Raw genomic sequence first — 19,521 nt, forward strand, 5'->3', positions numbered from 1 at the left:
TCGTGGTTAAGCCAAGGTGGTCTTTCCTAACCAGCGGAATAGCTTGCTTTTGGGCCCTTAATAGTGTCCCTTTGAAAAACTGCCAACTCTCCTCAGTTGTTTTTCCCCTCAGTCTTGATTCCCATGGGACCTTACCTATCAGCTCTCTGAGCTTACCAAAATCTGCTAAACCTACCCCCTTCCCATTAGCATTCACTATGTTAGGCATTGCTTCAGACTTCTCGGTGAAGACCGAAACAAAGAAGTCATTAAGCATCTCTGCCATTTCCAAGTTTCCTGTTACTGTTTCTCCCTCTTCACTAAGCAGTGGGCCTACCCTGTCTTTGGTCTTCCTCTTGCTTCTAATGTATTGATGATAAGTCTTCTTGTTTCCCTTTATTCCTGTAGCTAGTTTGAGCTCATTTTGTGCCTTTGCCTTTCTAATCTTGCCCCTGCATTCCTGTGTTGTTTGCCTATATTCATCCTTTGTAATCTGTCCTAGTTTCCATTTTTTATATGACTCCTTTTTATTTTTTAGATCATGCAAGATCTCGTGGTTAAGCCAAGGTGGTCTTTCCTAACCAGCGGAATAGCTTGCTTTTGGGCCCTTAATAGTGTCCCTTTGAAAAACTGCCAACTCTCCTCAGTTGTTTTTCCCCTCAGTCTTGATTCCCATGGGACCTTACCTATCAGCTCTCTGAGCTTACCAAAATCTGCTAAACCTACCCCCTTCCCATTAGCATTCACTATGTTAGGCATTGCTTCAGACTTCTCGGTGAAGACCGAAACAAAGAAGTCATTAAGCATCTCTGCCATTTCCAAGTTTCCTGTTACTGTTTCTCCCTCTTCACTAAGCAGTGGGCCTACCCTGTCTTTGGTCTTCCTCTTGCTTCTAATGTATTGATGATAAGTCTTCTTGTTTCCCTTTATTCCTGTAGCTAGTTTGAGCTCATTTTGTGCCTTTGCCTTTCTAATCTTGCCCCTGCATTCCTGTGTTGTTTGCCTATATTCATCCTTTGTAATCTGTCCTAGTTTCCATTTTTTATATGACTCCTTTTTATTTTTTAGATCATGCAAGATCTCGTGGTTAAGCCAAGGTGGTCTTTCCTAACCAGCGGAATAGCTTGCTTTTGGGCCCTTAATAGTGTCCCTTTGAAAAACTGCCAACTCTCCTCAGTTGTTTTTCCCCTCAGTCTTGATTCCCATGGGACCTTACCTATCAGCTCTCTGAGCTTACCAAAATCTGCCTTCCTGAAATCCATTGTCTCTATTTTGCTGCTCTCCCTTCTACCCTTCCTTAGAATTGCAAACTCTATGATTTCATGATCACTTTCACCCAAGCTGCCTTCTACTTTCAAATTCTCAACTAGTTCCTCCCTATTTATTAAAATCAAGTCTAGAACAGCTTCCCCCCAGTAGCTTTTTCAACCTTCTGAAATAAAAAGTTGTCTGCAATGCAATCCAAGAATTTGTTGGATAGTCTGTGCCCCGCTGTGTTATTTTCCCAACATATATCCGGATAGTTGAAGTCCCCCATCACCACCAAATCTTGGGCTTTGGATGATTTTGTTAGTTGTTTAAAAAAAGCCTCATCCACCTCTTCCACCTGGTTAGGTGGCCTGTAGTAGACTCCTAGCATGACATCATCCTTGTTTTTTACCCCTTTTAGCCTAACCCAGAGACTCTCAACACTTCCATCTCCTATGTCCATCTCTACCTCAGTCCAAGTGTGTACATTTTTAATATATAAGGCAACACCTCCTCCCTTTTTCCCCGGTCTATCCTTCCTGAGCAAGCTGTACCCATCCACACCAACATTCCAATCATGTGTATTATCCCACCAAGTTTCAGTGATGCCAACAATGTCATAGTTGTATTTATTTATTAGCACTTCCAGTTCTTCCTGCTTATTACCCATACTTCTCGCATTTGTATATAGGCATCTAAGATACTGGTTTGATCTTTCCTCCCAGTTTTGTCCTGACCCTCCTTTCTCTCTGCCAATATAGCCCACATTCCCTCTCGTTTCCGACCCATCTCCCAGGTCTCCATGTTCCCCACTTACCTGTGGGCTTTGCTCACCTGTCCCCGTCAAACCTAGTTTAAAGCCCTCCTCACTAGGTTAGCCAGTCTGTGTCCAAATAGGGTCTTTCCCCTCCTCGAAAGGTGAACGCCATCTCTGCCTAGCAGTCCTTCCTCGAATAGCATCCCGTGGTCTAGGAAGCCAAAGCTCTCCTGGCGACACCATCTTCGCAGCCAGGCATTCACCTCCATGATGCATCTGTCTCTGCCCGGGCCCCTACCTTTGACAGGAAGGATCGAAGAGAATACCACCTGCGCTCCAAACTCCTTCACCCGTACTCCCAGAGCCCTGTAGTCACTCTTGATCCACTCAGTGTCACACCGCGCAGTATCATTTGTGCCCACATGGATGAGTAGCAAGGGGTAGTAGTCAGAGGGCTGGATAATCCTCGACAATGCCTCTGTAACATTTCGGATACGGGCTCCCGGCAGGCAGCATACCTCCCGAGATGAAATGTCAGGGTGACAGATGGGCGCCTCCGTCCCCCTCAGCAGAGAGTCTCCTTTGTATATCTTCTTTGAGATGAGGAGACCACATCTGTACGCAGTATTCAAGATGTGGGTGTACCATGGATTTATATAAGGGCAATAAGATATTCTCCGTCTTATTCTCTATCCCCTTTTTAATGATTCCTAACATCCTGTTTGCTTTTTTGACTGCTGCTGCACACTGCGTGGACATCTTTAGAGAACTATCCACGATGACTCCAAGATCTTTTTCCTGTTTAGTTGTAGCTAAATTAGCCCCCATCATATTGTATGTATAGATGGGGTTATTTTTCCCAATGTGCATTACATTACATTTATCCACATTAAATTTCATTTGCAATTTTGTTGCCGAATCACTTAGCTTTGTGAGATCTTTTTGAAGTTCTTCACAGTCTGCTTTGGTCTTAACTATCTTGAGCAGTTTAGTATCATCTGCAAACTTTGCCACCTCACTTTTTACCCCTTTCTCCAGATCATTTATGAATAAGTTGAATAGGATTGGTCCTAGGACTGACCCTTGGGGAACACCACTAGTTACCCCTCTCCATTCTGAAAATTTACCATTTATTCCTACCCTTTGTTCCCTGTCTTTTAACCAGTTCTCAATCCATGAAAGGATCTTCCCTCTTATCCCATGACAACTTAATTTATGCAAGAGCCTTTGGTGAGGGACCTTGTCAAAGGCTTTCTAGAAATCTAAGTACACTATGTCCACTTTGTCCACGTGTTTGTTGACCCCTTCAAAGAACTCTAATAGATTAGTAAGACATAATTTCCCTTTACAGAAACCATGTTGACTTTTGCCCAACAATTTATGTTCTTCTATGTGTGTGACAATTTTATTCTTTACGATTGTTTCAACTAATTTGCCCGGTACTGACTTTAGACTTACCGGTCTGTAATTGCCGGAATCCCCTCTAGAGCCCTTTTTAAATATTGGCGTTACATTAGCTATCTTCCAGTCATTGGGTACAGAAGCTGATTTAAAGGACAGGTTACAAACCATAGTTGTTAGTTCCACAATTTCACATTTGAGTTCTTTCAGAACTCTTGAGTGAATGCCATCTGGTCCCGGTGACTTGTTACTGTTAAGTTTACCAATTAATTCCAAAACCTCCTCTAGTGACACCTCAATCTGTGACAATTCCTCAGATTTGTCACCTACAACAGCCGGCTCAAGTTTGGGAATCTCCCTAACATCCTCAGCCGTGAAGACTGAAGCAAAGAATCCATTTAGTTTCTCCGCAATTACTTTATCGTCTTTAAGTGCTCCTTTTGTATCTCGATCGTCCAGGGGCCGCACTGGTTCTTTAGCAGGCTTCCTGCTTCTGATGTACTTAAAAACATTTTGTTATTACCTTTTGAGTTTTTGCCTAGCTGTTCTTCAAACTCCTTTTTGGCTTTTCTCATTACATTTTTACACTTAATTTGGCAGAATTTATGCTCCTTTCTATTTGCCTCACTAGGATTTGACTTCCACTTTTTAAAAGATGCCTTTTTATCTCCCACTGCTTCTTTTACATGGTTGTTAAACCACGGTGGCTCTTTTTTAGTTCTTTTACTGTGTTTTTTAATTTGGGGTATACATTTAAGTTGGGCCTCTATTATGGTGTCTTTGAAAAGTGTCCCTGCAGCTTGCAGGGATTTCACTCTAGTCACTGTACCTTTTAATTTCTGTTTAACTAACCCCCTCATTTTTGCATAGTTCCCCTTTCTGAAATTAAATGCTACAGTGTTGGGCTGTTGTGGTGTTCTTCCCACCACAGGAATGTTAAAAGTTGTTATATTATGGTCACTATTTCCAAGTGGTCCTGTTATAGTTACCTCTTGGACCAGCTCCTGCGCTCCACTCAGGACTAAATCGAGAATTGCCTCTCCCCTTGTGGGTTCCTGTACCAGCTGCTCCAAGAAGCAGTCATTTAAAGGATCAAGAAATTTTGTCTCTTCATTTCATCCTGAGGTGACATGTTCCCAGTCACGAAATCCCACACTATTATGGAGTTCTTTATTTTGATAGCCTCTCTAATCTCCCTTAGCATTTCATCGTCACTATCACTGTCCTGGTCAGGTGGTCGATAATAGATCCCTAATGTTATATTCTTATTAGAGCATGAAGTTACTATCCATAGAGATTCTATGGAATATGTGGATTCACTTAAGATTTTTACTTCATTTGATTTCACATTTTCTTTCACATATAGTGCCACTCCGCCCCCCGCATGACCTGTTCTGTACTTCCAATATATTTTGTACCCCGGAATGATTGTGTCCCATTGATTGTCCCCACTCCACCAGGTTTCTGTGATGCCTATTATATCAATATCCTCCTTTAACACGAGGCACTCTAGTTCACCCATCTTATTATTTAGACTTCTAGCATTTGTGTACAAGCACTTTAAAAACTTGTCACTGTTTATTTGTCTGCCCTTTTCTGGTGTGTCGGATTCTTTTTTATGTGAATGTTTCTTCATACACAGAGCAGGCCCTAGAGGAAGGGGCACTTCCAGTTCTGCAGTGAGGGGATGACTTGGGGTTTGCAAGCTGCTCTGGGGGGCTCTGCAGTTGATGGCCTTGTTCCTGCTTTAGTTTCTAGACTGTAGCTGAAGGTCCTTGCCTTGATGCTGCTGCCCGTGCCCCACTTCCCACCTCAGACTGAAGCCTGTGTCCAAGAGATGGAAAAGTCCTGTTAGGTTCCAGCTAGTCCAGGGGTTCTCAAACCGGGGGTCATGACCCCTCAGGGGGTCGCGAGCTGTCCGCCGCCACCCCCAAACCCCACTTCGCCTCCAGCGTTTATAATAGTGTTAAAGATTTTTAAAGTGTTTTTAATGTATAAGGTGGGTGGCACTCAGAGGCTTGCTGTGTGAAAGGGGTCACCAATGCAAAATGCCGCTGAGCTAGTCCCTTCCCCTCCGCACGCCCAGCTAAGCCAGTACTAGATGGGCCACAGTCCCCATGGAACTAAGCTTTCTGTAAATGCCTAGGTAGATGGATTTTGTCCAGGGTCGGTTTCCAATCAGACTGCTCGTATTCTGTGGCTGCGGACTCCACCTCTGTGCAGAAACATGGTCTGGCACCTCTACTTGCAATGTAACCAATACAGTGACATCCGTCTGAGCCTGCAGACAATAGCATTTATTTATTTGCCACCCCACCCTGATCGTATCTGAGCAGCTCGCACCTTGCAATGGCCCTGCCAGGTAGGACAGGGTTGTTATCCTCTGGCTGGTAGGGGGGAACAGAGACAGCTCAAGGACTTTTTGGAAGTGCCTTTGAGTTCAGGTGGTGTTTGGGTGCTGGACATGTCTGTCCAAAGTCACGTGCTATCTGCCTGGCCCAAGGTCACCGTGGAGTCCCCGTCGTAACTGCAAGCCCTGCCCTGTCTCTTGCTGCTGCGTCCCAGCAGGGTGCTCACTTTGAAACCAAACCCTGGAATTCTCAACCTCCCCACGATAGGTCATTGAGTTTCATGTTGTTAGTAGTATTGGCTCATGTTACCATAGCAGCTACAAGCCTCCGTCATGGCCAGCACCCCTGTGCTAGGCGCTTTGCACACATGGGACAAAAAGATGACTCCTGCCCCAAATAGCTTACAGTTGAAGTCAGGACAAGAGGGACACAGCCAGACGGGGCTGCAAGGGAACAGAGAGACAGCATTGGTGAGCAGGAGGGGCAGGGGTCTCTGCACGCCAGCAGCCTGGCGGTTGTCAGTTTTTTGGAAGGTTCATGGCAGCAGAGGGTGTTGAAAGAGGCGAACGAGGCAGCTTTGTGGGTGTTTGCAGGGAGCTCCTCTCAAGCATGTGGGCAGCAGGGGAGAAGGCTCGAAAATGTACCAAGGGGGCAGTTGAGGCTGGCACCACGGGCCAGTTGGAGGCAGGAGGCAGCCTTTCTCTAATGAATGGGAGAGGACGGTTGGTGGGGACAGGGCGTGAAGGGCCTTGAGAGTGAAGACAGTTAGCTTATGTTAGATACAGTAGAGAAGGTGGAGGGGGACCAATGGAGGAATGCGAAGAGAGGGGTGACCTAGTCAGAGCACCCCGGCTAGGACAGTGATCTTTGCAGCAACATTCTGAATGGGTCTGAGCGAGACAAGACTGTATTTGTCAAAGCCAGAGAGAAGGGTGTTGTAGTATTGAGATTGGAGTGCAGATGAGATTCATCCTAGACCAGTCTGAGGTGATGCTGGTGGGTTGGGGGAAGCAGCCAGAGGAGATGGAGATAGCCCCTTGGATTGAGGGGGTACAGCCACTAGCAGTTACTGATGTTCACTATTTAGGGTGATTCGAGACCCGCAACTCGCTTTCCACCTGATAAAACATTTGCGTTTGTCTGCCGAATAAGCCCAGTATGCCTTTCCGTGCTCCCGCCACCTTGTCTCTCTAGGTCCTACCAGGGTGTTTTAGAGTGACTGTCTCCTCCACTGTTCTCCTAGGTTAGGAACCAGAGATTTATAGACCATAAAGCCAGGAGGAACCTCTGTGATCATTTCTCTGACCTCTGGTGTAACACACGCCATAGTAATCCTTGTCTTAATTCCTATTTGAACTAGAGCAGAGGCTTTTAGGAAACTATCCAGTCTTGATTTAAAAATTGCCAGTGATGGAGGATAAGTTGTGCCAGTGCTTAGTTACCCTTAGTGTTTTTTTTTAAGTAGTTGCATCTTATTTCTGGTCTGAATTTGTTCAGCTTCAGTTTCCAGACATTGGGCCGTTATACCTTTGCCTGCTAGATTGAAGACTCCCTCCAATATCAAATAGCTGTTCCCCATGTATGTACGTATAGACTGGGATCAAGTTACCCCTTAACCTTTCCTTTTTTAATAAAAATGTTGTGGTACCAAGTCAAACACCTCACAGAAATCTAAGTCTGTTACATCAACACTATGACCTCTATCAGCCAAATGTGTCATTTCATCAACAATAGATAGCACGTTAGTTTGACAGGATCTGTTTTCCATAAACCCATGTTGATTTGCATTAATTATATTATGTAAGAACTGACATGCAGGGTCAGACCATGGTCCCTCTGGCACAGTAGCCTGTCTCTGACAGTTGTCCATACTGGAGCTTCATGGGTAATGCACATAACAAGGTAGTTAGTGATCCACCCTGTCTTCCCCTGCTGGCTTCTGGCAGTCAGAACTTTAGGGTTGCCCCAAGGATTGGGTTGTGTCCCTGACCATCTTGGCTAATAGCCATTGATGAACCTATCCTTCATGAACTTCACTAGTTCTTTTTTTGAGCCCAGTTCTACTTTGGCCATCACAACATCCCTGGCAATGAGATCCACAGGTGAATTGTGCATTGTGTGAAAAGGTACTTGCTCTTGTTTTGTATTCATCCTGCTACCTCTTAATTTTATTGGGTGACTCCTGGTTTTTGTACTGTGGAAAAGGGTAAATAACACCTCATTATTCACTCTCTCCACACCAGGCATGATTTTCTAGACCTCTGTCATATCCCCTCTTAGTGGTCATCCCATTGGATGAGCTGAACTCCAGGAGTTTGTGGTCAGTGCTGTCTTCTCTTGGGGGCTTCTCCTTTGGTGGGGCCCACCCTCTAGGGGTCAGGAAGTGTCGTCTGAACCATGGCCCTGTGGTCTGCCTGGCTACACTGGTTACCCAGGCTCCCCCAAGGAGGAGTTGTGGTGTCAAATAGCCGACAGTTGGTTCAGGAGTGAAATAATCTGTATGCTCATGTGCAGGCCGTGGGTCTGTTACACGTAACTCAGAGAATTTCTCCTCCTTCTGTGTCTGGCCCTGTGGCTTGCTTCTGCTATCGCCGCCTCCTGCATTTCTTTCCTTCCTCTCCCAGTAGGACTCCGCACTGCCCCTTAGGACCACAGTCTCCCTCGCTAATTGAAGCGTCTCCTTCCTCTTGCACTGGGGCAGGCGCTCCTGTGAACACTCACTGGCTGCCCCCTGCGTGCTGGAAACACAGCACCTCCCAGATTATCTGCATTGAGCAGAAGCCCCCTTTCCCCTGCTGCAATATCAAAGCTCGGCTCTCCAGGTGGGACTGGCCTGAGAACAGTGGAGTCCCTTGGAACCTGGCCAGCCCCAATGAAGGGTGAAAAGCCTTGGAGATTTGCTGGGGTCCCAGGGCTTGTCATATTGACGGTGTCTCCAGTGGCAGCAGCAAGTCCTGCCACCTCGGAGGTGCAGCTCCTTGGAAAGCGGAGGCCCCTGCGCCAAGCCCCGAGATACCCCGCTAGTGACCTCTCCTCTGCAGCTGGTTGCTGTCTCCTCCTCCTGCACTGACCTCCGTCCTGGTTTTCCCTCGGGGCAGTCACAGCTCAGCTCGCTCTGTGCCCAGGGCCACTGGGAAGAGCAGGCTTTTCAAGCAGCCTCTGTTCTCTTTCAGGGGAAGAGGTTGCCCTATATTGTGCCAAGTATCTCCCGGAGATAATCAAGGACCAGAAGGCGTACAAGGAAGGCAAACTACAGAAGGTAAGAGCCTGGCACTGCAGTGGATAAGTGTAGGCACCAAGGCAGGAGAACAGGCCTCTCTGGGCGTCTAGTCCCCACCCAGGTCCCGGTGTCCTCTGGGATTGCCCAGCCCCTCCTTCGGAGGGTGTCCCAAGGCCTGGTTATTCTCCCAGGGAAGCTTTCTTCCTTTTTCCACCTTGGGTCTTCTGCTCACTAGCTGTTGGCCTCGTTGTTTAGCTGTTCCTCCTCCCTCCTTTAGTTCCCTTGAAGTTACTGAGCGGCAGTGCTCATTTCTGGCTCATGCCTTGTGTTCCCTACAGAGAGTCCCCCTCTCTGCTCTCCATATTCCCATAGAGCTGCCCTGGTTTTCAGTCTCCTCCTGGAGCAATGCAGGAATCGGACTGAAGGGCAGCAGTGTAGGTGAGAGAAATGCAGCCCCTTGAGACTCACAGCGATGGCAGAGTGGCGCTCTCGGAGAACACGGCATTAGGCGGCATGTCCTGAGTGCAGACCAGTCTGGCGAAGCCAGTGACCTATAGGAACGAGCATGGTTGTTCCCCCATGCTGACCCTCCCCAGTGCCATCCCATCTGCCCCATGCGCTCTCTGGCAAACCTGGCCAGTCACCTCAGTGATCCTCCTGAAGGGGCTGGGGACGTGCTGGGATCCCAGTGCTGCTGAGAGAGGGGAGGGGGGCGGGCGCTCCCCTGAACAGCATGCAGCCCCCGTGCTGTGTGTTTGTCCATAGGCCCTGGAGGACGCCTTCCTGGCCATCGATGCCAAGCTGACCACAGAGGAAGTGATTAAGGAGCTCGCTCAGATCGCTGGGCGGCCCCAGGATGACGACGAGGAGAAAGAGAAAGTGGCTGATGAAGATGATGGTAAGTGAAGCATGTGCCCAGCCAGTATCTGAAGCTGAGCACTGAGGCGCTGCCCGCCAGCCCTGGGAGGGGCAGGGCAGTGGCTGTGCTAGGGAAGAGTTTGCTCTTTAAAGGAGCCAGTTAAACAAAGTGCAGCTGGCGCTAACGTAGCGCCTCCGGGCTGGCATGGGGGAGTCGGAGTTGTTTTGGCAAGTTTGCTCGTTTAACTGACACACACCTTCCTTGGGCCCCTCCCTCGGGCGTATCTGCAGAGGTGCCCTGCTCCAGCCAAGGGTTCGAGCTTTCTGGGCCGTGGCAATGCTGGTCTGAGCTGAGATGTGGTGTCCGTGAAATGGGCAGCAGCGTCCCAAGCTCGCAGCTCCAGGGTGGGGGGGCGGGTCATGGACGGACGGACAAGTGGTGGGACGGAGGTGAACTCCCCCCCCAGGTGACTCTGGCCCAAGACTCTGCCTTTTTTATTCAAAGAAGCAGATGTGCTTTCCCACCTGAGCATGTCTGTTAGGGCAAGGAGCAAAGCCCCGACCAGGAAACGAGAATTACTCGCTGCCAGCCTTCGAGTGAACGTAAAGGGGCACCCGCACTGGACCCTGGCATTTCTCTGCGAGTGCCAGGGACACCCGGGTTCCTAAACCTGGGGGGGAAAGCCCTTGAGTTTGCTCTCTGCGTCTGACAGCACTCTGGGTAGAGTCATTTCACTTCCCATCCTTGAGCTGACTAGCAAAAAGGCAGCTTCAGGGAACCAGCAAGATTCCCCCTTGAACTGCTGGCCCCAGTTTGGTGTTTGGGAAGGGTGTGCCTTAGCGTTACATGTTTCCCCATGACCCCAGCGCCTGGCTTTCAGGTGGGCGAGCGACCCGTGCCAGAGCCCTGCGGAGCGACTTGGCCCTTGAGAACTTAGCCTTTCTCGTTTGTGGTGTCTGATCTGTGCAAGAAAACAGACCAGCCAGTGTCCCAGCACTCGGCATCACCAGGGGCCCCCGCAAGCCCAGACCTTCAAACAAAACCCAAATACTTGGCCAGCATCAGCTGTTCCCACTTGCGAGCTCACCCCAGCACCTCGAGCTGAGCTTCCATTGGCTAATCTGGAAGGCCCTTCACATCCCTCCTTGGTGGCCACTGTGTCCATGATGGCCAGCAAGCATCGGCCAGGCTTAGCGGCTGAGAGCTGGCTGCTGTGTGTCCACAGAGCCCAGTGTGTGTGCTGTGCCTATCAGCTGTGTGAGTGCGATGGTCACCCTCCCCACTGCTTGGTCTGGGAGCTGGGTGGGGGCAGCTGTCTCCCCGTGTGTGTGCGTGGAATGCCCAGCACAGTGCGGGCACTGCGGGAACACCAGGCATCTCTTGGCTAGTGCAGCTTGGAGCCAAACCTGTGCTGCTGCCACCCCACGGCGGCGTTTCCTGCTCTGACTTTCCCTCTCTCTTGCAGTGGACAATGAGGAAGCGGCTCTTCTGCACGAAGAAGCCACAATGACCATAGAGGAGCTGCTGACCCGCTATGGACAGAACTGCATCAAGAACCTCAGAAACAAGCCACTCCCTCCGGCCGGGGAGATGGGCCAGGAGCATGGTGGGGAGGCGAGCGTGAATGGAGAGACCAGCCCGGGGGAGCTGGCCGAGCACAGGGAGAGGAAGAATGGGAAGCCAGACGACGAGGCCACGGGCATTTCCTCCACCTCGGACGGAGCCGACGCTGGGGGCAACAGCTGTGCTGCAAAGCAGGCCGAAGTGGGCAGGGGCGAAGAGACGGTCACCTCCTCCACAGGGGAGGCGGGGCCCTCCTGCTCCTCCACTGGAAAGCCCCAGGGCATGGCCAAGTCCAAATTTTTTGAAGACAGTGAGGACGAGTCAGATGAGGCCGAAGAGGAGGAGGACAGTGAGGTAGGCACCAGAGCTCTGAGGCAACTGCCTTTCCTGGGGGTAGGGAATGTCTCTCTCTCCACATTCTTTAAGGGCTGTGACAGCATCGGGCCACCCCAGGCCTGCCGTCGAGGTGGGATTTACAGGCTGATGCCTGCGTCCGCACCGCCTCGCCGTGGGCCTGTGGAGGGAGGGTGCTGCAGACACTGTGGTCTGGCCAATGCATGAGCTGGGAGCTGCTACCTGCTGACCAGATACGCACCAGAGAGAGAAAAGACCTGGTGGGTCATCGGCTCCCTCTTGCTGAGCTCATCTCGTCCATCCTCCCGGAGGGGTTGTGCCCTCGGAGCCGGGCACTCCTGCTCTCTGATGGTGTCTCTCGTTTCTGTAGGAGTGCAGTGAGGATGAGGATGGCTACAGCAGTGAGGAGGCAGAGAATGAAGAGGATGAAGATGACACAGAAGAGGCTGAGGAGGATGAGGACGAAGAGGAAGAGATGATGTTACCAGGCATGGAGGGGAAAGAGGAGGTGCACATCCCATTTCTGCCTTCTCTAGGTTCTTTGTTAGTCCTGTGCTGGGGAGCACCCGCGGGCCACTTGGGAGCTGGAGAACGCCCCTTGGCCATGGAGGCTGTCTGCGCTGCAGCCCATGGATTTCCTACACAGCTCGCCTGAAGCAGGGTCTTCCCACCCGGAGGCTGTGGAGGGTTTGGAATGGGGCCTGGGCTGTGGGGCAGCAGGGGAGAAGCTGCAAAGGGAGATTCCACTGCTAGCTTATCTGGTCGGAGCTCTGCCCAGAACGTACCACAGAACAGCACGGCAGTTCCTTCAGGAGCAGCCAGCCCGGCTGTGTGTCTCACCTGCACACAGCAAACGCTAGTAATTAGCAGCTCTCCAGCCAGCCAGCTGAGGACGGCATTGGCAGCTGGGCGGGAGGCCTAGGGCTGCAGCGAGGTGCAGTGAAATGGAGACTGCAGAAGCCTCCATCCTTTCCACTACAATGCAGTGCAGCCCCTGCTTGGGGCAGGCTGAGGCTGGAGTTGCTGCAGCTTGTCCCTCCATATGAAAGGAGAGGACAGCTGCAGGCCATGCTATTGAGCTCACTGGTGTTCCTAGGACAGTGTTTCCTCTCTGAGGGGAGAGGAGATGTCCCACTCCTGGGAAAACATACCCATGCTCTGTTCCTTTCACACCCCTTCCCCCGTCTCCTGCGGTGGCCCCCTCTTTGGGCCCGGCATCTCCTGAGAGGGGAGGTCTGGTACATCTGATGTCCCGTAAGCGCTCCTGGGGCTGGTTCGTACCTTCTCTCCCTGAATAGTTCCTTTAGGGCTAGGGCCATTGTGTCTCTGGAAAGACGTCTCACCAAACCCCTTGCCTCTCAGCCTGGCTCTGACAGCGGGACGACTGCCGTGGTAGCCCTTATCCGGGGGAAACAGCTGATTGTAGCCAATGCTGGAGACTCTCGCTGCGTGGTGTCGGAGGGCGGCAAAGCTGTGGACATGTCCTATGACCACAAGCCGGAGGATGAGCTGGAGTTGGCGAGGATAAAGAACGCCGGCGGCAAGGTCACCATGGATGGGAGAGTGAACGGGGGTCTCAACCTCTCCAGGGCAATTGGTGAGTGAATCCAGGAGGCAGGCCAGGGCACCCCGCAGCCTGGGGGATGGCACGTGCATGCAGACCGCCTGCTTCACAGTGGGTTTGTGAGCGATGGATGATTTAGATGGGGCCCAAGGCATGGTAGGTACATCAGCCAGGAGTGGTGAGAAAAGCAAACAAGATATTGGGATGTATAAGGCATGGGGTGGTGTTTTCCCTAATCAGTGGTGTGGGCTCATCTGAACACAATATGGAGTTCTCATCACCCTCTTAAACAGGGTGTTGCACAACTAGAGGGGCTAGAGAAGGGCAGCAAGAACGGTCAAGGACTTGGGAAAACTCTTCTGTGCAGAGGGGTTTGTCCCCTTGGAAAGGAGATGAATGAGAAGGGACATGCAATGCACGGTCGAGAGAAGGGAGATCAGAAGTGTCTGTTTAAATGATGGGGACACTGAAAGGCAGAAAAATAAAACTGATCCAAGGAAATATTTTCACACAAGGCACAAGGGGCCTGTGGAACTCTCTGTCACATGACATAACTGAGGCTAAGAGCCTAGCAGGATTCAGCGAGAAGTTAGATGTTTCTATAGGAATGGGGAATATCCAGAATTAGAGGAAATACTAACCCTCATATCAGAGTTCTGAACTGGCCATGAACCCTCTTGCCCAGAGCATAAGCCTCTAACTACTGGGGTTGGGGGAACCTTCCCCTGGGGCAGGCCCTGAAGGAGCTGGTGCTGGCCCCTGTCGAAGATAGGACACTGGACTAAATGGACCCTGGTCTGGTGCGCATGGGCAGTGTCTGTGTTTGTGCTCCTAAAAGCACAGGCGGTGGGGAGATGTGTGGCTGGGCTGGGGACACACTATTTTGGGGTTCTCTCTCCTCTTCAGTATTTTAGCAGCTTAAGTGCCAGGCTCTGCTGAGCTGGCCCCATGCTCCACCTCAAACACAGACCTCAATCTGCGACGGGGGAGGTTGTCCCCTCCTGCCTGCGGGAGTGCTGGCTCAGGCTGTTGGGCAGCCCCTCCCCAGCAGTCAGGGCAGTGTAGCTGGAGGAGACTGTGCCAGCACTGACCTTCCCCTCTCTTGCCAGGCGACCACTTCTACAAACGGAACAAGAACCTGCCCCCAGAAGAGCAGATGATCTCAGCCTTACCCGACATCAAGGTGCTGACGATAAACGAGGAACACGACTTCATGGTTATCGCATGCGACGGAATCTGGTGAGCACCAGAGGAGCAGAAGCCCCTGTGGGATAGATCCTGCCCCAGCCTTCGCACGGGGCAGCAGGCCAGGCGCATATCCCCGTGACACCTCAGTAAGGGTTAGAGGCCTCCTGGATAGCTCATCAAAGAGCCCGAGGCAGGCTGTCCCCAGTGGGGCGCCATTCCCTGGGCAGCGCGCTGAGAGCCCAATCCCTCCAGTTCCACGGTGCCCATGGCCCCTGAACAAGGGGATCTCCTTTAACATATGCCTTGGTGTACACCCTGCCCCTCCCATTCAGTGAGCCAGCACTCTCCTCCCTAGCACAGCCGGGGGGGGGGGGGGGGGGCGGACCAGCAGAACCAGGCCTCCCTGGCGTCAGCTGCAGGGCACTCTTCCCTTGCCCTGCCAGCCGCTCTGACCCATCACCCGCTCTGCTGGCAGGAATGTGATGAGCAGCCAGGAAGTGGTGGACTTCATCCAGGCCAAGATCAGCCAGAAGGATGAGAACGGAGACCTGAGGCCTCTCTCCTCCATAGTAGAAGAGGTAAGCAGCCTGACTACAGCTGCCCTTCGCTGGATGGGCTTCCTCAGCTCGCTGGGCAGTGACTCCCTGGAGGGAGAGTTACTGGGGCAGGAATCTGGGGCCTGCTCATTGCTGGGTGGTGACGAAATCCATACGGACCCAACAACTTCATCTGCCCTCCTAGTTTCAGAGGGGTAGCCATGTTAGTCTGTATCAGCAAAAACAACGAGGAGTCCTGCTGGCACTTTAGAGACTAACAAATTTATTTGGGCATAAGCTTTCGTGGGCTATAACGCACTTCATCAGCTGCATGGAGTGAAAAATACAGTAGGCAGGTATAAATATACAGCACATGAAAAGATGGGAGTTGCCTTACCAAGGGGTCAGTGCTAATGAGGCCAATTCAGTCAGGGTGGATCTGACCCATTCCCAACAGTTGACAAGAAGGTGTGAGTATCAACAGAGGGGAAATTATTTTTTGTAGTGACCCAGCCACTTTATTCAGGCCTAATTTGATGGTGTCCAGTTTGTAAATTAATTCCAGTTCTGCAGTTTCTCATTGAAGTCTGTTTTTGATGTATTTTGTTGAAGAATGGCCACTTTTAAGTCTGTTATTGAGTGTCCAGGGAGATTGTTGGGAATGGGCCACATCCATCCTGATTGAATTGGCCTCGTTAACACTGACCCCCCCACTTGGTAAGGTAACTCCCCCCATCTTTTCATGTGCTCTGTATTTATACCTGCTACTGAATTTTTCACTCCATGCATCTGATGAAGTGGGTTCTAGCCCATGAAAGCTTATGCCCAAACAAATTTGTTAGTCTCTAAGGTGCCACAAGGACTCCTCATTGTTTTTGCCTTCCTAGTGTTATTCTGACCGGCCAGCAGGTGGCAGTGCTGAGCAGCACAAGGCCCTGCTAGCAGAGGTGGTGGTAGCACATTGGGATATTTGGGGGTGCCCCCCAACACATACTAATAATGAACAGGGGGCCCCCTGGAGGTGCTCGGGGTGCTAAGCAGTTGCTTGGTCTGCTCATGCCTATCGCTGGCTCTGCCTGCCGGCCTCCCAAGGCACTGAGCACTGCCTTAAGCTGTCCTGTTCCTTCGCCTGGGAGGAGCTGGAGCCTGGGCCTGGCGCCGGAGCCGGGAGTCAGCCAGCGAGCGGCTCCCTTGGACTGCTCGGCTGCGTGTGAGGTTGGCGTCCTACTGGCTGCTCCCTGTGTGCCATTAACTTGTCCTGTTCCCTCTCAGCTCCTGGATCAGTGCTTGGCTCCCGACACCTCAGGGGACGGCACCGGCTGCGATAACATGACCTGCATCATTATCTGCTTCAACCCACGCTCCACGCAAGCCCACACCGACAGTGGCAAACGGAAACTGGCAGCGGCAGAGGCCCAGGCAGCGGGGGAGGAGAACGGCAGCGACAGCAGCAAGAAGGCCAAGCGGGACTAGCAGGCCTGGCCCAGAGACTTGTCGTGCGCTCCCCAGACTCGTTTCTTAAACAAGCTGAACTCGAGACTCCAAAGTCTCGTCCTTTTTTTTTTAGCCTTAGCAGAGGCCTCGTTTGTCCGTGTCCTGGACAGGGGTGGGTGGGTTAGCCAGGGCATGTCATGTTGTTCATTTGTAACCATTCCAAAGAGTGAGCCAACAGCAGAGCTGCCGAGCGGGGCTGGCTGCAGATCCGCGGACACGGGAGCCCCGGCGGAGGTGAGTAGCGCATTAGTGGTTAGAGGATGGACATCCCAACATTGTCTCCATGTAGGTGTTGCCATTTTTTGTGCCTGTGACTATTCTGTTTGGAGGGGAAGAACTTTTTCACTGTTGAGGTTTTTTAATCTGCGCCCCCTTTATTTAAGGCCCGTTCTGTTTTTATTTGTGGAACAATCTGGCTCGGGTGCCACCGTTGCACCTCGCTCTGTTGTACACTTTCAATCAATACTTTTTCAAACTAAAAGCCCAGAAAACTTAGCCGCACCTTTGTCCTTGGTTCTTTCACAGGAGGTGGGGCGGGAAGTGGGGAGAACCAAGTCTGTCTGTTTAATCTTTTAACCCTTTACAGGTTACGAGAGCTTAGGAGAATGCGAGGCACTGATTGCACAGTGGCTGCCCCAACCCCGTACTGCCTTTCCTGCTGCAGCTCTACTCATGCACCTTGCTCCTGCTCTGCAGGCTCCAGGCTCGGGCTCCCTCCCCGGCACCGCTCAGCCCTGGCCCTGCAGTGTTTGAGCAGAGAGCTGGCAGTGCTGTGGCGGGATGGCTTGGGGATGTGTAGAAATGGGCAGTAGGGACTAACCTCCTGAGCTCATTTGTCTTTACTGAGTCGCTGATTTGATCCCAGGGCCCAAGAGGCAAGACAGACACCCAAACACATCAGGCCCCACCCAGCTCTCCTCTTCCCCTTCAGGGTGACAGCCGCACGATGCGCTGGGCGGGTGCCAGCGCTGCACCCATCTCTGGCAGCTTGTGTGCTTTGCACTGAGTGGGGCCTGAGAAGCAAAGCGCCTGGATTGGAAACAATCGACTGAAAACTCAGCTGCTCCTTGTTCCCTCTCTGTGCCCTTCCTCCCCCCCCGGGCCTTCTGCGTGGATCAGGATTGGGGGCAGAGTGAGGGGAAGGACTGATGGAGGAGTTTCCTACAGGCCGTTACTGACGGGGGCTGTGGAGATGTTGGATCATCCAGTCCAGCTCCCTGCAGTCCCTCCCCAGGGCTCTCCCCAGTGATGGGGCTCTCGGCCCAGGGAGACGTTCACTGCTCAGGAGGCGCCTGCATTGCCCCCTGCCCAGCGTAGCTGTGCTCCCTCCAGCCGCCACTGAGCCACACTGCCCAGATTGTCAGTCCCGCCCCCCAGCCCGTGAACGGCCTTTGTGCATCTCCGCTCCCTCCAGCTGCTCAGTACCCTTCTGCCTGTGAAGGGACCAGAACGGAACTTGTTCCAGGCGCGGGCAGCGTATGCAGAGGGGCTGTTCCCTGACTGCCCCTGGACAGGAGGCTTTTGAACTTGCAGCTAAAAATTCCACTGGCCTTTTTGCAGCTGTCTCATAGATACACAGATCTTTGAGGCCAGAAGAGGCCATTATGATTGTCTGATCTGATCTCTCGCATACCTCAGGCCTGAGCACCTCACCCAGTGATTCCTGCCACAAGGGGAGCTGAGCAGATCTCTTCGAAAGAGACATTCAGTCTTGCAGCTCCAAGAGATGGAGACTCCACCGATTCCTGTTGTAGTTCAGTGGTCTGTCACCCTCACTGGGGCCTGATTTCCAATTTTAATTTGTCTGACTTCAGCGTCCAGCCATTGGTTCTTGTTCTGCCTTTCTGTGCTTGATTGGAGAGCCTGTTAGTACCAGTATTTTCTCCTTAGACACCGTAATCAAGTCTCCTCTCAATCTTCGTTTTGATAAGCTAACCAGATTGAGCTCTTTCAGTCTCACTGTAAGGCATTTTCTCCAGCCCTTGGATAATTTGTCTCTCTTCTCTGCACCCTCTGATTTTTCAACCTCCTTTTTAAAATGTGGACCCCAGAACTGGATGCAGTATTCCATTACTGGCCTCACCAATGCCACATACAGTGGAAACATCACCTTCCTCCTCAAAGTCACTACTTCCCTGTGTGTACATCCAAGGATCGGATTAGGCCTTTTTCCCCAGTGCATCACGATGGGAGCTCATGTTGAATTGCTTGCCCACTGTGACCCCTAAATCCTTTTCAGGGTCCCTGTTTTCCAGGATCCAGTCCCCATTCTGTACGTCTGGCCTGCGTTTCTTGTCCCTAGATGTATGACCTTGCATTGGGTTGTATTAAAATGCATTTCGTTGGAATGGGCTCAGTTTACCAAGTGATCCTCTGCGACTGCCCTGCCTCGTCGTCCTTCACCACTCTGCCAAGCTTTGTGTCGTTGCAGTGGTTTCCATAGTTCCTTCCAGATCACGGATGGAAATGTTAAACAGCATCAGAACTAGTATGGATCCCTGTGGAACTCCACTAGGAACACCCTCATTCCATGCCAGTTCTTAATCCACGAGAACACAGGAACGGCCGTACTGGGTCAGTGCCAAGTACTTCAGAGGGAGTGAACAGATCAGGACAATTATCAAGTGATCCCGGCCTGTCATCCACTCTCACTTTCTGGCAGCCAGAGGCCTAGGGACACCCAGAGCATGGGGTTGCGTCCTTGACCATCTTGGCAATAGCCATTGATGGGTCCGTCCTTCATGAACTTTTTAAAACCCAGTTACACTTTTGGCCTTCACAACATCCCCTGACTTCGAGTTCCACAGGTTGATTGTGCGTTGTGTGAAGAAATACTTCCTTTTGTTTGTTTTAAACCTGCTGTCTATTAATTTCATTTGGTGACCCCTAGTTCTTGTGTTGTGTCATGGGTAAATAACACTTCCCATTTCACTTTCTCGACACAGTCATGATTTTATAGACCTCAATCATATCCCCCCTTAGTCATCTCTTTTCCGAGCTGAATAGT

The 19,521-nt window shown here is 51.3% G+C and overlaps 1 protein-coding gene across 1 annotated transcript in view; it reads left to right on the top strand.

The window, feature by feature from the left end:
* Window positions 1–17,007, top strand: part of PPM1G (protein phosphatase, Mg2+/Mn2+ dependent 1G) — a 28,481-nt gene extending 11,474 nt beyond the window's left edge. The window contains exons 3-10 of the mRNA XM_065401089.1: window positions 8,910–8,995; window positions 9,722–9,854; window positions 11,281–11,732; window positions 12,103–12,240; window positions 13,095–13,329; window positions 14,406–14,535; window positions 14,960–15,062; window positions 16,293–17,007. Of these exons, the coding sequence (XP_065257161.1) occupies window positions 8,910–8,995; window positions 9,722–9,854; window positions 11,281–11,732; window positions 12,103–12,240; window positions 13,095–13,329; window positions 14,406–14,535; window positions 14,960–15,062; window positions 16,293–16,493 (1,478 nt within the window). The 3' untranslated portion in view covers window positions 16,494–17,007. The remainder of the gene's footprint in view (window positions 1–8,909; window positions 8,996–9,721; window positions 9,855–11,280; window positions 11,733–12,102; window positions 12,241–13,094; window positions 13,330–14,405; window positions 14,536–14,959; window positions 15,063–16,292) is intronic.
* The last annotated feature ends 2,514 nt before the right edge of the window (window positions 17,008–19,521 follow it).

This window comes from Emys orbicularis, chromosome 3, assembly GCF_028017835.1.
Source record: "Emys orbicularis isolate rEmyOrb1 chromosome 3, rEmyOrb1.hap1, whole genome shotgun sequence".
NCBI classification, from domain to species: Eukaryota; Metazoa; Chordata; order Testudines; family Emydidae; genus Emys; species Emys orbicularis.